This window comes from Balaenoptera borealis, assembly GCF_965194805.1.
Source record: "Balaenoptera borealis genome assembly, chromosome: 14".
Classification (NCBI taxonomy): domain Eukaryota; kingdom Metazoa; phylum Chordata; class Mammalia; order Artiodactyla; family Balaenopteridae; genus Balaenoptera; species Balaenoptera borealis.
In genome coordinates this window covers 24208237-24224853 of record NC_138875.1, presented here as the reverse complement: position 1 = coordinate 24224853, position 16617 = coordinate 24208237, and the positions used below count along the sequence as shown (strand labels likewise).

At 40.1% G+C, this 16617-nt stretch overlaps 1 protein-coding gene across 2 annotated transcripts; it reads right to left on the bottom strand.

Annotated features, from left to right (window-relative positions):
• Positions 1–11821: 11821 nt before the first annotated feature.
• LOC309611248 (UPF0729 protein C18orf32 homolog) lies at positions 11822–15958 on the bottom strand. Of its 2 annotated transcripts, none has more exons than XM_082355449.1 (3): positions 15801–15958; positions 13137–13324; positions 11822–12534 (listed from the first exon to the last, which is right to left on the bottom strand). In XM_082355449.1, exons 2-3 carry the CDS (start codon positions 13299–13301, stop codon positions 12469–12471), a joined length of 231 nt encoding a protein of 76 aa, XP_082211575.1. In that variant the 5' UTR covers positions 13302–13324; positions 15801–15958; the 3' UTR covers positions 11822–12468. The 2 variants fall into 2 exon arrangements, with proteins under 2 accessions (XP_082211575.1, XP_082211576.1); XM_082355450.1 differs by lacking the exon at positions 15801–15958 and adding an exon at positions 15731–15754.
• Between the last annotated feature and the right edge of the window lie 659 nt (positions 15959–16617).

Sequence of the window (16617 nt, the reverse complement as noted above, 5' to 3'; positions counted from 1 at the left end):
GTGCATACTGTATGTTACTTTTGTCTAAAAAAAGAGAAAGTAAATACATACATATGTGTGTATTTGCTTATGTGTTCAGAGAATAAGTCTGGAAGGATAAAGAAGAAATTGGTAAATCTGACTACCTCTTAGGAGGGGAACTGGGTTCTTGGGAACCAGGGTGGGAGGACGAAATCTTTCTCTGTGTGCACTCTTGTACCTTGTGAATTTTGTACCTCGTGAACATATCACCTATTCAAAAAGAAGTATGATTAAAGATTTTTAAATGCTGTAGACAGAAAACTTTAAAAAAAATGGGTAAGTTATGGTTCAAATTAAAAGGATCCTAGAAGGTATTAGATAACTGTAAGTTCAGTAAGTAGGGCAGGCTGCTAAACGAGCTTGCTTGTATTCCGGAAAGCTCAGTTCAGATATGATGTAGTAAAAGGGAAAGAGCTGGAGCTAATTATTCATTTGTTAGTTCGTTTATACTCTTCTTCCCCCAAATATTTAAAATGACTTGAAAACACATGAAATACAAAAATTGGAACATTAAAAATAGGAGGAGGGAATTCCCTGGCAGTCCAGTGGTTAGGACTTGGTGCTTTCACTGCCGTGGGCCCAGGTTCAGTCCCTGATCAGGGAACTAAGATCCCGCAAGCTGCGTGGTGCAGCCAAAAAAAAAAAAAAAAAAAAAAAAGAAAAGAAAAGAAAAAAAAAGAAACCAACAAAACAGGAGGAAAAGAAGGGTCAGGGCATAAACTGGAGCCAAATGGGTAGACCAGGTGTCTTTCTAAACCTCCTAAGTTGAGTTTTTTATAACTGCTGGTTTACAATGTCTGCCATGCAGCTTTTCTCTGTTGCAAGTTGAATACAGACTTCATGTGTGAATAAGTCTTCATCTACAGGGTACTGACTCTCTTCTTAGAACCTAAAGGGCCAAAAAGGGCCTATGCCTATTAGAAGGCCACTCCACAAGCAGGATCAAAACTATCTCTAGATTATTGTTTCAAGCCTGTCCAAGAACAGTGCTCATGTTTCCAACTTTTCTGAGAAAGAAGAGCAGACTTTGGAGTCAGAATTGACTTTGAATTCCGGTTCCATAATTATGAGCTGAATGATTTGAGAAAGAGACTATCCTAGTCTGTTCTTAGTTAGCTCCTATAACTGAATACCATACACTGGGTAGCTTAAACAACAGACATTTATTTCTCACAATTCTGGAGGTTGGGAAGTCCAACCTCTGTTGATTAAGGCGCTGGCAGATATGGTATCTGGTGAGAACACTCTTCGTGGTTTGTCAATGGCTCTTGTCACTGTAGCCTCACATGGTGGAGAAAGAGAGGTCTAGTCTCTTTCTCTCCTAATAAAGACACCAGTCCTGGGACTTCCCTGGTTGTCTAGTGGTTAAGACACTGTGCTTCCACTGCAGGGGGCATGGGTTTGATCCCTGGTCAGGAAACGAAGATCCCGCATGCTGCACAGTGAGGCCAAAAGAAAAAGAAAAAAAGACACTAATCCTGTCCTGGGGGCTCCACCCTCATGACCTTACCTAAACCTAATTACCTCCAAAAGGCCCACCTTCTAATACTGTCCCATTGGGGTTAGGGCTTCAATATATAAATTTAGAGGGAACACAAACATGCAGCCCATAGCAGCTACTTAACCTCTGTGAGACTAGTTTTCTATTACTGGAGACAGTAATACCCCACTCATATCTCACAGTTGCTGTGAGAGTTAAATTAAGTAATGCATGTAGTGTGCCTTTTTCTGTAACTGTTAATTCACCTGCATAATCCAGATGGTAATCAACTCACATGTAGTTGCCAGTTTCCGGGTGCCCCTCCTAACAGGGATATACTATACATTAACCAGAACTAGATTAAGGGCAAACAGGATGGCGAGAGGTCTCATGTTCGATGTGGAATGGCTGACAGAACTGAGGATGCACAACTAGATAAAGAGAAGACTTGAGATAAATATGGAGCAGGGGACATGACCACTTATTTTGTGTGTGCCAGGGAACCAAATTAGGACCACAGATCTGAAGTTACAGGTTGCAGATTTCCACTCCATATAAAAACTTTTTGACAATAAGATCAATACTAATAATTAACAATTCACATTGTGGATTGTTTGCTATGACCTATGCACTGTTATTTTATTTAAATCTGCAAGCAATTCTGTGAGAAAGAGTCGATGTAGAAATTTATTTAATGGCCTGGAAAACATTTCACAATAGGTTGTGAAGTGAAATTAAGCTTACTATGAATGAAATGGTCTACCTGGAAGAAAAATGAGATTCTGATCACTACATGTGTTCAAGCATAGGCTGGATGAACAGACAGTCAAATAAAATTGCACCTGGGAAGGGACGTTGGCAATTATCCAAGTTTCTTTATATTAGAGGTGAGGAACTGAGCTTTAGGGACATGAGAGGACTCAGCCAAGGACACACAGCCAGTAAGCTGTGCAGATGACTGGACTGAGCAGTCCCCTCGGCCTCCCTGTAGGCAATGATGACGAATCCCCTGCAATGCCAGCCCTGAGCAGTCAGGTAAGACACTGCCGCGGACAGTGTTGAATACTCAGAGGCAGTGACTCCTCAGGTCCAGAGTGTTGCCTGCCTGGCCGAGTGAGAGGCTACCCAGTTAGTTCTCAAATCCCTCCTGCCTGCAGGAGAGCCCAGCTATACATCCAAGTGTACAGAGTCCCTGTTCATCTTTCCTTACCCGGAGCCCTGAGGCTAAGCCTTGCGAGAATGCTGTTTGGACAGCCAGACCACCACAGGTCCTAAGAGGAGCTGTCCACTGCCTCACTGCTGGAGGACTTAGAGGGGTTACTGTGCAGTTGTCAACGTCTCCTTCCTGCTGGGGCCAAATTAGGGTGAGTCACAAACTAATATTAGCTAACGATGTTTTGAAGACACCTACCCATACCAGGCACTGTGGTAAAAGTTTCAGGTATATTAACTCACTTAATGGTCATCATGACCCTCCAGAATACTTATTTATCGTCCTGGTTTTACAGTCCCAAGAAGTTAAACTTCCCAACATCACAAAGCTAGCAAGTAATGATTCGAATCCAGGCAGTCTGGCTGCAGAGCCCACTCTTACTAGAGAAGGTCTTTATGCCAACACCACCAGTGTGTGAAGATCTATGATGACTTCCACAGAGTTACGTCATCTTGCTAAGTAAAATGGGCTGTTATACCTGGGTGTATGAGCGTTGAGCTGTAAGCGCCTTCTAATTATCTTGATGAGCTCACTCATGTTGACATGATCAGGCACCAGGAACTTTGTTTTATCCAGGACCGGAAGTTGCTTCTCACCTTCGCATCATTCTACCGGGATTTTGGTAGGATGCTGCTCTCGGATAAGTCGGACATCTCCTACTCTTTGTTCGAAGGTTCGGCGCTGTTTGAAGGTTTTCTCTGCCGGCATGGCGCGGCAGGTTGGGCGGGGGCGGCGAGGTGGAGGGTCCCGGCGGCTCCAGGCTGCGGCTGCCACGGCTCTGACTGTGGCGACAGTGGCTGCTCTTGTGTCTGAACAATCTGTTTTAAGCCTAGTCGTCTGTCGTCTATTCTCAATGTTTATATATTATTTTAATTTTTATTATAAAAACAGCACAGGGACTTCCCTGGTGGCATAGTGGTTAAGAAGCCGCCTGCCAATGCAGGGGACACGGGTTCAAGCCCTGGTCCGGGAAGATCCCACGTGCCGCGGAGCATCTAAGCCCATACGTCACAACTACCGCTAAACTAAAAGCATTAAAATTGAGATACACTTTCTCTACCTTTTGGCTTAAAGCTGTAGATGATCCACGTTTTATGTTAAGTGTGTGACTAAAATATGTTATTAAAAAGCATTTTTAAGAGTATTTCAGTTATCACTGTTAGGTCAAGCAGTCATCAAAATTTCCCCACTCCATGTGCATGTCAGTTTTGAAAAGAGCAAAAGGAAACATGTTCTTCACAGATATCAATATCAAACGTTAAACATTTTCAAAGTCCGACTAGAATAAATAACCAGTGCTTCCTACTACCCGCATGGGGATCACTATGTACTATTTTTGTGAGAGCTATCACAGAATGATCACAGACCCACTTGAGACTGGACATTAGCAGGTCACCATGAACCCTTGTGTGTTTAGATGTGTGTGGAAAACTTGTATCTGTGAGTGGCAGTTATTTATGGTAACTGAGGAAGAAAAAGCAATATTACTGCATACGGGCCCTCAACCCTAATCAGCTACTCTTCCCGACGCATGCATCTGTCCACATGGCTAACTTTTAATATGTACATTTTTACATTATGTAAATTCTTAATTAGCCTGACTTGTTTAGATTGTATACATCATTATATCTGACATTCTTGTAACTACTGTGTGATCAGTAAGATTCCTATAAGACACTCTGCTTTTTACAGACAAAAATACACGCTGAGAGGGGCGACTTACTCATATCCCACATTAGTGGGTGGTCATTCTATTTACAGGGTCTTTAAAACAAGTACATTTTTAATGAATAAAGGTGAATAACGGCACAACTAAAAACTGAAGAAAAAAACAAAAAACAAAAACAGATTGTTCATGTGATAATTTCTTTTCCTTCAGATTGTTTAAAGTCTATCTTCAAAGTCAACAATAAGAAAAAAAATACGGCACCATAAAAAAAAAATCTAGGAAGGGGGTCAGGAGGGATTTTTATACTATCTATCTATCTATATTTTTGGCTGCATTGAGTCTTCATTGCTGCATGAGGGCTTTAGTTGGCAGCGAGCGGGGTTACTCTTCGTTGTGGTGCGCAGGCTTCTCATTGCGGTGGCTTCTCTTGTTGCAGAGCACAGGCTCTAGGTGCACAGGCTTCAGTAGTTGCAGCACGTGGGCTCAGTAGTTGTGGCTCTCAGGCTCTAGAGCACAGGCTCAGTAGTTGTGGCACACGGGCTTAGTTGCTCCACGGCATGTGGGATTTTTCCGGATCAGGGCTCAAACCCATGTCCCCTGCATTGGCAGATGGATTCTTAACCACTGCACCACCAGGGAAGTCCCACTATCTGTATTTTTAAAATACTTTACAATAAGAATACATTAATGTATTAGTTGTAGAATAATATTAAACTCTAGGAAAGATGCATTGGTAAGTAAAAGGTTTGGGGAGGTGACCCATGCTGCTGTATTTTAAATTGTGAAACATGTCATGAGAAGAAATATTTAAGGGACACAACTTAAAGAACAGTATTGTTAAACCCACTACCCAATTAAGAAATAGTAGCGTCGACTAAAAAAAATTGCACAACCTAAGAGTAGAGAATTATGTTTTATTCGGTGGACTCTCTGAGGACCCAAACTCAGAAGACAGCCTCTCAGATAGCTCGGAGCGACTGCTCCGAAGAGATAAGGGAGGAGCCAGGATATATGGGGGTTTTGTAACAAAAACCAGGTAGTCAGACATCAAAAGATTATTGTTAAAGAAAACCAGTCATCTCAAGTTAATGAATTTAGCACTTTTCTCTGTATGGGGAGATGCAAAAGTATGGGCTCATTGAAATCATTCCTTTGAAAAGCACCTCAGCTATCTGGGGCCAGTATCCTGTGTTTTCCATCCCGAGTCTCCTAAGAGTGCACCATTGGGGTGTGGTTGCAGGGCTTGGTGGCAGGCATCCTGTCTCCACCCTGAGTTCCCTTAGGGCTCAGTGTTGGGGGGTGGGGGGATTGCTGCTGTAATGTGATGGCTTGATGGCTGCAGCATCCCTTGTTTACTGATATGGCAGGCAACATTTTTCATTCACAGTAGCAATATCCCAGAAAGCCCTCTCTGTGCTTCTCCTTGATTGCATCTCTCTCCCCTGAGGTAAACACCATCCTAACTTCTATGCTAATTATTCTCAAGGTTGTTAGAAATTGTTTTACCACTTTGGTAATACTGTTTAGTTTTGCCTATTTTTGAATTATATAAAAATCATTCAGCATGATTATTTTGTGGCTTTTTTGTCGCTCAAATTTTTTTTCGAGATTCACCCATGTGGATGCATACATCGAAGAATTCACTTTTATATTTACTTTTTTATTGACTTGCCTATAGTAAACTGACAAATGTTAAGGTTGTATCTAAATCTTCTCTTATGTATATCTTCTCAATATATATCTGTGTAACCACCAATCACATGGAGACAGACATTTCCAGCACCCTAGAAAGCTCATTTATTCTTCTTTCCAATCCCCCAGAAGTAACCACTCTTCATACATCATGCAACATAATTACTTTTGAGTTTTCATTTTTCACTGCTACATAGTATTCCAGTATACACATATTTTGTGAATTTAGACATAAAATAATTGCTGACTGGCTTTTGGATCCCTTGATCAGGTGAGCTAAGAAGCTTGCCCCCATGATTTCATTAACCCTAGACTCTACACTTAACATATATATAATATAGACTGACATGTCAGAATTGATTTTTGGGGTGAGGGGCAAGAGAATAGTTGTGTGGTATAGAACAGTGGCTACCAAGTCCAGTCCAAGAATAGGTGATAAGCTTTCACCAACCAGGCTTCCCTAGTGGCACAGGGGTTAAGAAACTGCCTGCCAGTGCAGGGGACATGGGTTTGATCCCTGGTCCGGGAAGATCTCACATGCCACAGAGTAACTAAGCCTGTGTGTCACAACTACTGAGCCTGCGCTCTAGAGCCCGTGAGCAACAACTACTGAGCCCATGTGCCACAACTACTGAAGCCCACGCACCGCAACGAAGAGCAGCCCCTGCTCACTGCAACTAGAGAAAGCCCGATGCGCAGCAAAGAAGACCCAATGCAGCCATAAATAAACAAACAAATTAATTAATTTAAAAAAAGTTTTCACCAACCATAAAAAGAAAAATATGGAGAAGCAAGAAGAACTACAATCCTGCAGCCTGTGGAACAAAAACCACATTCACAGAAAGAGAGACCAGATGAAAAGGCAGAGGGCTATGTACCAGATGAAGGAACAGGATAAAACCCCAGAAAAACAACTAAATGAAGTGGAGATAGGCAACCTTCCAGAAAAAGAAATCAGAATAATGATAGTGAAGATGATCCAGGACCTCGGAAAAAGAATGGAGGCAAAGGTCGAGAAGATGCAAGAAATGTTTAACAAAGACCTAGAAGAATTAAAGAACAAACAGAGATGAACAATACAATAACTGAAATGAAAACTACACTAGAAGGAATCAATAGCAGAATAACTGAGGCAGAAGAACAGATAAGTGACCTGGAAGGCAGAATGGTGGAAATCACTGCTGCGGAACAGAATGAAGAAAAAAGAATGAAAAGAAATGAAGACAGCCTAAGAGACCTCTGGGACAACATTAAACGCAACAACATTCGCATTATAGGGGTCCCAGAAGGAGAAGAGAGAGAGAAAGGACCAGAGAAAATATTTGAAGAGATAATAGTCAAAAACTTCCCTAACATGGGAAAGGAAATAGCCATGCAAGTCCAGGAAGTGCAGAGTCCCATACAGGATAAACCCAAGGAGAAACACGCAAAGACACATAGTAATCAAATTGGCAAAAATTAAAGACAAAGAAAAATTATTAAAAGCAGCAAGGGAAAAACGACAAATAGCATACAAGGGAACTCCCATAAGGTTAACAGCTGATTTCTCAGCAGAAACTCTACAAGCCAGAAGGGAGTGGCATGATACACTTAAAGTGATGAAAGGGAAGATCCTACAACCAAGATTACTCTACCCAGCAAGGATCTCATTCAGGTTCGATGGAGAAATCAAAAGCTTTACAGACAAGCAAAAGCTAAGAGAATTCAGCACCACCAAACCAGCTCTACAACAAATGCTAAAGGAACTTCTCTAAGTGGGAAACACAAGACAAGAAAAGGACCTACAAAAACAAACCCAAAACAATTAAGAAAATGGTCATAGGAACATACATATCAATAATTACCTTAAATGTGAATGGATTAAATGCTCCAACCAAAAGACACAGGCTTGCTGAATGGATACAAAAACATGACCCACATATATGCTGTCTACAAGAGACCCACTTCAGACCTAGGGACACATACAGACTGAAAGTGAGGGGATGGAAAGATATTCCATGCAAATGGAAATCAAAAGAGAGCTGGAGTAGCAATACTCATATCAGATAAAATAGACTTTAAAATAAAGATTGTTACAAGAGACAAGGAAGGACACTACATAATGATCAAGGGATCAATCCAAGAAGAAGATATAACAATTATAAATATATATGCACCCATCATAGGAGCACCTCAATATATAAGACAACTGCTAACAGCTATAAAAGAGGAAATCGACAGTAAAACAATAATAGTGTGGTTCTTTAACACCTCACTTACACCAATGGACAGATCATCCAAAATGAAAATAAATAAGGAAACAGAAGCTTTAAATAACACAATAGACCAGATAGATTTAAGTGATATTTATAGGACATTCCATCCAAAAACAGCAGATTACACTTTCTTCTCAAGTGCGCACGGAACATTCTCCAGGATAGATCACATATTGGGTCACAAATCAAGCCTCAGTAAATTTAAGAAAATTGAAATCATATCAAGCATCTTTTCTGACCACAACGCTATGAGATTAGAAATGAATTACAGGGAAAAAAACGTAAAAAAGACAAACACATGGAGGCTAAACAATACGTTACTAAATAACCAAGAGATCACTGAAGAAATCAAAGAGGAAATCAAAAAATACCTAGAGACAAATGACAATGAAAACACGACGATCCAAAACCTACGGGATGCAGCAAAGGCAGTTCTAAGAGGGAAGTTTATAGCTATACAAGCCTACCTCAAGAAACAAGAAAAATCTCAAAGAAACAATCTAACCTTACACCTAAAGGAACTTGAGAAAGAACAACAAACAAAACCCAAAGTTAGCAGAAGGAAAGAAATCATAAAGATCAGAGCAGAAATAAATGAAATAGAAACAAAGAAAACAACAGCAAATATCAATAAAACTAAAAGCTGGTTCTTTGAGAAGATAAACAAAATTGATAAACCATTAGCCAGACTCATCAAGAAAAAGAGGGAGAGGACTCAAATCAATAAAATTAGAAATGAAAAAGGAGAAGTTACAACAGACACCGCAGAAATACAAAGCATCCTAAGAGACTACTACAAGCAACTCTATGCCAATAAAATGGACAACCTGGAAGAAATGGACAAATTCTTAGAAAGGTATAATCTTCCAAGACTGAACCAGGAAGAAACAGAAAATATGAACAGATGAATCACAAGTAATGAAATTGAAACTGTGATTAAATATCTTCCAACAAGCAAAAGTCCAGGACCAGATGGCTTCACAGGTGAATTCTATCAAACATTTAGAGAAGAGCTAACACCCATCCTTCTCAAACTCTTCCAAGAAATTGTGGAAGGAACACTCCCAAACTCATTCTATGAGGCCACCATCACCCTGATACCAAAACCAGACAAAGATACTACAAAAAAAGAAAATTACAGACCAATATCACTGATGAATATAGATGCAAAAATCCTCAACAAAATGCTAGCAAACAGAATCCAACAACACATTAAAAGGATCATCCACCACGATCAAGTGGGATTTATCCCAGGGATGCAAGGATTCTTCAATATACACAATCAATGTGATACACCATACTAACAAATTGAAGAATAAAAACCATATGATCATCTCAATAGATGCAGAAAAAGCTTTTGACAAAAAAAAAAAAAGAAAAATATGGACAAAATTGTGAATTTCTCACGAAAACAAAGATATCTTTTATAAACCTATTCACACTAATGGGCTACTGTTATCCTTTATTCCCATGTTCCTCTTCAGTCTTTTGGTGTCAAAATGTCTTCTTTTATGAAATAATGGTGATAATAAGTCACAGCGTTTTAATATATTCCCGCTTGGCAAAATAAAAAGTTGGCAACAGTGTACCAGCCCCTTCAAGTTTTTAAAAAATATTTTTTTACTAGTATGTGAAAATAGAAGATTGGGAACCAGTGCTCTAGTGGAAGACTGCTAGAAGCATTAAAGGCCTTAGAAGACCAGTGATTCTCAGGAAGGTAGGTTTAAATGAACTGGAATGATCTGGGGGATCACTTTTCAAAATTATGTGTCTCAACTTTTTAAGAGTACTGAATTAGAAAAACTGGTATGCTACAGGAAAAATGAAGGAGTAAACCAACAGAGGAAGATATGGGATCCAGGGAACAAGAGATCCAACATAGGAGTGGTGAAGAAAAGTCCCAAGGACTGCCACTGTGCCTCGGGCCTAGGCAACAACTAGTCAATGGAGGAAGTGTACGGAGAGAAAAAGGTAATGAGTAACTGCAGGCAAGCAATGCTCTAAGTGAAGGGAAACTCAATCACACTACACTCACAATCTATACAGTGAGCAGTAGTCACCTGCTCATCCTATCAGTGTCCAGCAAGAAGCAGACGGTACGCTCAAGATAAAGCAGTGACCCAAAGCCAGTAGTAACCGATGCCATCAACCCTAGGCCAAAAAAGACAAGGAGAGGGAGACATCAGTGGAAACTGAAAGGGGTCATGTGGAGTTGGTCACCATGAGGTACAGTGACTTTTGGCTGAGGAACACATCTGACCTGAAGGGACCCTGAAGGGAAGGAGCCAAGGGAATAAATACCCTGACCTCACTCTTTCCTTCACTCCCTCCCATCTCCTGCTGCAGATACCACTGGCCAAACCAACAGATCCCAGAGGTCATAGGAAGCCTGTTGATGTAGTCCATACAGCTTTCTTGAGCAGGAGAGTAGGGTGAGGGAGCAGATTTGGAGGGGCAAATGGAAAACATCTGGAGCACGCATCATGATATACACACTGATCAATGACAACCAAAATTTACAAAAACATATCTGGAGGATGTGTGGGAGAAGCAGAGGGACTACAGTGTAAAACAGCTGGATCTCAACCACAGCAGGAAGTCAATAATGTTTAAAGTTGATAGCTCCAAAAACTGCAGTATACATGTATCACTTAAAATAGGAAGATAAATCCTAAACAAAAGCAACAGCTAAATGAGTAAAGCCTTTGGGAACTATGGGAGTCAGGACATTATAGACCTTATTTGATTTTAAAAAAATGATATATTTTAAGAAAGTTGCTAGAAGGCTATACAGAAAGCTAATAGTGGTTACATCTGTGGAGCTAGAACAAAGGAATGAGAGTAGAGAAAGAACATTAACTTTTCATTTAACCTGTCCTTGCATTGTTCTACTATGAACATCTGCTATTTTCATAATATAGTTTTTAATACCTTAAAAAACAAACTAATCAACTGGATTTAGTTGCTAATGAGAATTTTATCTTATCCTTCAGGTAGGCTGGGGCAGAAAAGTTGAAACACATTTATATCAAAGGAAGTCCAAGGTGGATCAATGACTTGACCAGACACAGCTTAACAGAGCCTCAGTTAGGACCCAGGACTTCACTGGGGACCCAAGGCGGGGAGTCCTTTCTAACTTCTCCTTGAAGTGAAAATAAATATTCTATAAAGATATGTCTCATCGTCTTCGAATATTTATAGATCCTTACACTAAAATGAAGAGGTCCAGGGATGAAAGATCATGTGGAGAGGCCCAGACCAGCAAATAACTATCCAGGAACGTCACTGTTGCTGAAAACCAAGAATTTTGGTGCCTTATTATGGAACAAAATAACTGATACAATCTAAACTTTAAAAAAAAAGAAGAAAAAAAATATCGCTGCCCCATAACTATCTGGATGCCATCACACTATTACAATCCTGATTTCTGATGTGGTTAAAAAATCTTACTTTTAAGTATTTATATTTTAAAAGAAAAAAGAACAACAAGCTAAACTGAATATTTAATACATTCGTAGGAACAGAAGGAATGCAACAAGAATTAGAATTTTATAATATACATTAGCAATTTACGTAAAAGATGTTCCATTTTTCAGAGAGGTTACCCCATTTCCCTGTCTTTTCTTCCTCAGAGCAATAAACAGTAATTACTTCTCTCATAGATAAGCTGCTCCATTGAGTGAGACAGTAATTACATCTTTATGTTTCAAGTCATTATCATCTCCAAAAACTACCTTTCATTTCACTGCACAGTCTCACTGCACTCTTTCACAGTAAAATTATACTCCTCAAATTTGAAGAGCCTGAATAAAAGCTAGAGGCCCAAGGATTTTTAGGGACTGATTTAGTAACAGCGTCTACTGGCACGAACCTTTTCTTTATTCATATTTTTAAAACTGCAATAAAAGAAATGAAAGCTACTTTAATGAAAAAGGAACTCAGGAATGAGGTCATTAAATATAACTAGCTACATTTTAAATACAAATACCAGGTATTTCCTGATTAGTGTCAGGTAAATATCTAAACTATCGAACCCAAATTCTGGTTTCAGGGAAAAAGATCAGAGACAAGTACAAAGAAGGTGCTTCAGACTATCAGATCCATTTTTAAAACAATGACATCCTTTGGGACCATCACTTTAGTCTTTCTTTTTATCAGAGGTTTCTGTTGGTCCTCTTGTCGGTAATCCATTTATGTCTGCACCCTAAAATGAAAAACCACTTTAGATATTATTATAACAAACAGACATACATTTTAAGAGATATTCTCTTTAAAAACAGACAACAAACTTCAGAATGAAAAAACTACTTCCAGAAATGTGCAGGATGGCTAAATTTGTGCAGTTGAACACAAAGTTGTATTTAACAATCACCAACACTAAAGACAACAGAGTTGTCTAAATGTTCATTTCAAAAAATAACTCCATTTTGTTTAAAAAAAAATACCTCTATGATCCTACCTATTAAATCTCTTATCAAAGTTATCAATCAGTGAAACTTGGCTTATTTTAGAATCATCTCTTGTTATTTATTAACTATTTACCATTACTCTTACCACTCAGGAGATACTGGTTATTATCTTGGCCATAAAGCAAGAAGCAAATGCATAAATCAGAGGACTAGTTTAAAACCTTAGTTTAAAGCAAACGCTAATTACAAATACAAATCCCAAACCCCTATTTTAAAAAAGAAGGAAATTTAGACACATTAATGAAGCTTCTGGTTGGAAGAACCTGCCTTTCCAAAAGCCAAGTATTTCATCCTGCATCCCCACCCCCCCTTATTCAAGGCATTTTAATGTTCTTACCTTACAGTCTATTTTGCCTTTGTTTTTATCATTGGATTCTCGTATAGCTTTCCTAGGCCACATACGACTAACAAAGGGGGAAATCAGAGGGTATATATATGGCTCCAGGAACTTTTTGTAGACCCAGAGCAGAACTGGAATGACGATGCAGGGAATGCACACCATTGTCCCAGGCTTGAGATCCTGAACTGTTGATAAACAAGAAGAAAGAACAAATTAGATCATCATAGATTAATGACTGAAGGAATTTACCTTCAGGTAAAAGGATTAAGATATATGAAAAGACTATTTCTACACTGAAGGAAAAACTTAAATCACACTACAGGTATTAGCTTAAAGCAAGAGTCTATCAAATTAAAATGCTGCTATCTACAAGGTAAAGGAATAACAGGTGGTAGACCTGAAAATAATAGTGAGGTGCCTGCCTCCAAACCTCTCCAATCACTGCTCCACAACCATAAATTTGATGATAAAGGAATGACACCATCATTTGCCGGGTGCTAGGCAGTTAAGCCCTTCACAGGTATCAACTCATTTAATCCTCAAAACACCCAGTGAGGTTGGGTACCCTGGCATTTCCATTTACGGATAAAGAAAAGGAGGCACAAAAACATTAAGGAATTTGGTAATTTTGACATACGCCAGTTTAGTGTGAATTAACTCCCAGGGCCTAATCATCTCCAGGGACTGAACAATGCTAAGGGCAAATCTTGTAATATGGAACTCACTACGATATCACTTTGGAAGACCTCTAGGCTGCATACTGGCTGGCCTTTCCCAGCCAACAACTCTCCCTTGACAGATTTGCTTTTTCTTTTTAATGGCAATAAAGGGGTATTGAGTAATAAAAGTTTTATTTAGTATTATTGGTATAAGTCAATTGTCCATTTCCAAAAATTAACACCTAAATTTCCTTGATAATTAGAAGTCAACTTGGAATTTCTCAAGATCAGCAATTTCTTGAAAAAGAGCCAATACTACTTCCATAACACACAATTAAACCGAAGACCTCTTAAATTTACAAGAATTTTTAATCCCTTAGCAAATGCTTTAAAAACTAACAAACTTCAGAACAGTGCATAAGGCTAATAATTCAGCATGTTAAACTTATTTTCAAAATATAGTAAGCTAAGAAGTATTTAGTGGTAAATGATTAAGTACTGCTACGCTCAGGCAATTTAAAATGATTCACAACACAAGTGAAGAGTGGTATACATAATCCAATCTGAATGTGGCTTTGAAATGAATTACAAGAGCTGTAAACAAATAAAAATGTAAATGTGTATCAGGGAATGACCAACTATTTTATAAGGGATTCATAACTGGAGTCTTTAAAACAGTCCCCTAGACAAATTAAAATAATTTTAGAATTTGCCAAAATATTTTGTTCCAAAATTTTACAGAATATACACTCTGATCAAAATAAGCCAAACAAGCAAGAGTCTTTTTCAGCATTTTTCAAGAAATCATAATTTTTGGCTACTAGACATTTAGAATGTGAGCTGAAAATACTTCTTACTGGTTTAGGTACCATAGCATAATAATCAAACAGGATGGCTGGCAGCTGCCTGGATTTCAGCCCTGCTTTCACCATTTTCTAGATAGTGTTCCTGGGCAAATTATTTAACCAGACTGTGCCTTAATTCTCCCATGCGTAAAAAGAAGACAATAATAGTACCGATCTCACAGGGATGTAGTGTGGATGAGACAAATTAATAGGAGTACAAAGCTCAGAACCGTGTCTGCATATATTAAGTACTACGTAAATGTTGCTACCATAAGAAAAAAACAAAACAAAACCCAAACACATCCAAAAGTTGTAACCTGTCCAAAGTCCACACTTCAGGTAACTAGTAACTAGAACTGGCTAAGACCAGAATTCCTAATTCTGGTTTCCTAGCTCAGTGCTCTTGCATTTTCTCTCCCCAAAACACGATCATCATGTTATTCCCCTTTCTACCAAACTTTCAAATGCAACTAAACCCTTCAAAACAACTGGCAATGCTACCGAGCACTAGGCTAATACGATGACAGGCAATCCCTCCATCATAAAGATTCAGGTTTTTACCTACTTGAAATTGTGCTTTAAATGAATTCTCAAGAACAATTAGTACTAATTACTTTTGTTATAATTATGGCTTAGAAAGGTCTAGAAGGTGACTACGATAAATTGATAAAATCATGATTTTATTTACTCCCTCCAAGCCAATTCTCGAATATACAACACAGCGAGAAAGATGGATTGAAACGTGGAGGAGAGGAATTTCTTGCATTCGACTTAGTCCAATACAATGGAACAGGAAAAGGCGGAGGCTCTATGAGAACAAGAGCAGCTGTGGCGGGGGAACGCCACTTCCTCTAAGTGACCAGTCGGCGGATCACTTCACTGGAGACAAAAGAGAGCGGGACAGGCTAAGTCAAAGGCAAGGACTGAAAGACAAGGGAGAGTACGAGCGAATGGTGGCGACGACGATAAAAAGTGATACCGACAATGCAGGCCAGAGAGCGGATCTTGAGGCAAAGAGAGGCGGACGGAGGCAGGAAGAGGTGGAGACCGACGCAGGGAGAGGGACAGGGCAGGGGCGCTGGTGTACCGTGAGGGCAGGAGAACGCGCAGCGCCCCGAAGCCCCGGCCGCAGCCCGGACCCACCCAGCCCCGCTCACCCGTGGCCACCAAGCCCCAGTGGCAGTGTCCACGCTTCCGGAGGGAGGGTCGCCGGGGGACGTGCCGCAGCCAACCCAATGGGCACCGCAAGAGGGACCGACAAAGGCGCGCCTACGTCAGCCTAAGGACGCACCCGACGTAACGGTGACGCCCTGAGGGGACGGGGGCGGCTTCCGGCGCAGCCCCGGCAGTCACCTTAGAGATTGCGGGCGAGGCGGAAGTGCCGTGCTCCCCAGCCGCCTGGTCACCGGAACAAGATCCACGACGCTGACCCAGGAGAGGATAAGCGCCTGTACCTGGGGCTCACCACCAACAGGGAAGCTTGCGGTGATGGCTAGGCTATTTACGAACGCAGTTGTCGCTAAGCTACTCACCCTGCTACAAGGGTCTTAAATTGAAGAGCAGGGGAAATTAACATCGTCAGCTTTGAGCAGGTATTTTTACAAGAAATGGGTATACAACTTCCCTCCCACTAGGACAGCTATAATCAGCGACATCTAGGCGATGAAGAAATTCGAACCTTCATACACTGCTGGTCGCACTGTAAACGGCACTGCTTTAGGAGTCCTGCAGTTCCTCCAATGTTAAAATTACCTTATGACCCTGGAATTCCACTCTTGGTGTACACCCAAGTGAAAGGAAAACATGCCCACAGAACTTTTACAGTTCACAGCAACACTAATAGTAGCTAAAAGAAAAAAAGCCCCAAATGTTAATTTATATGATGAACCACAGGTACATGCTACAACCCTGAAAAAATCATGCTAAGTCAAGGCCAGTGAGGAAGGTCACACTGATTTCATTTATATGAATTGT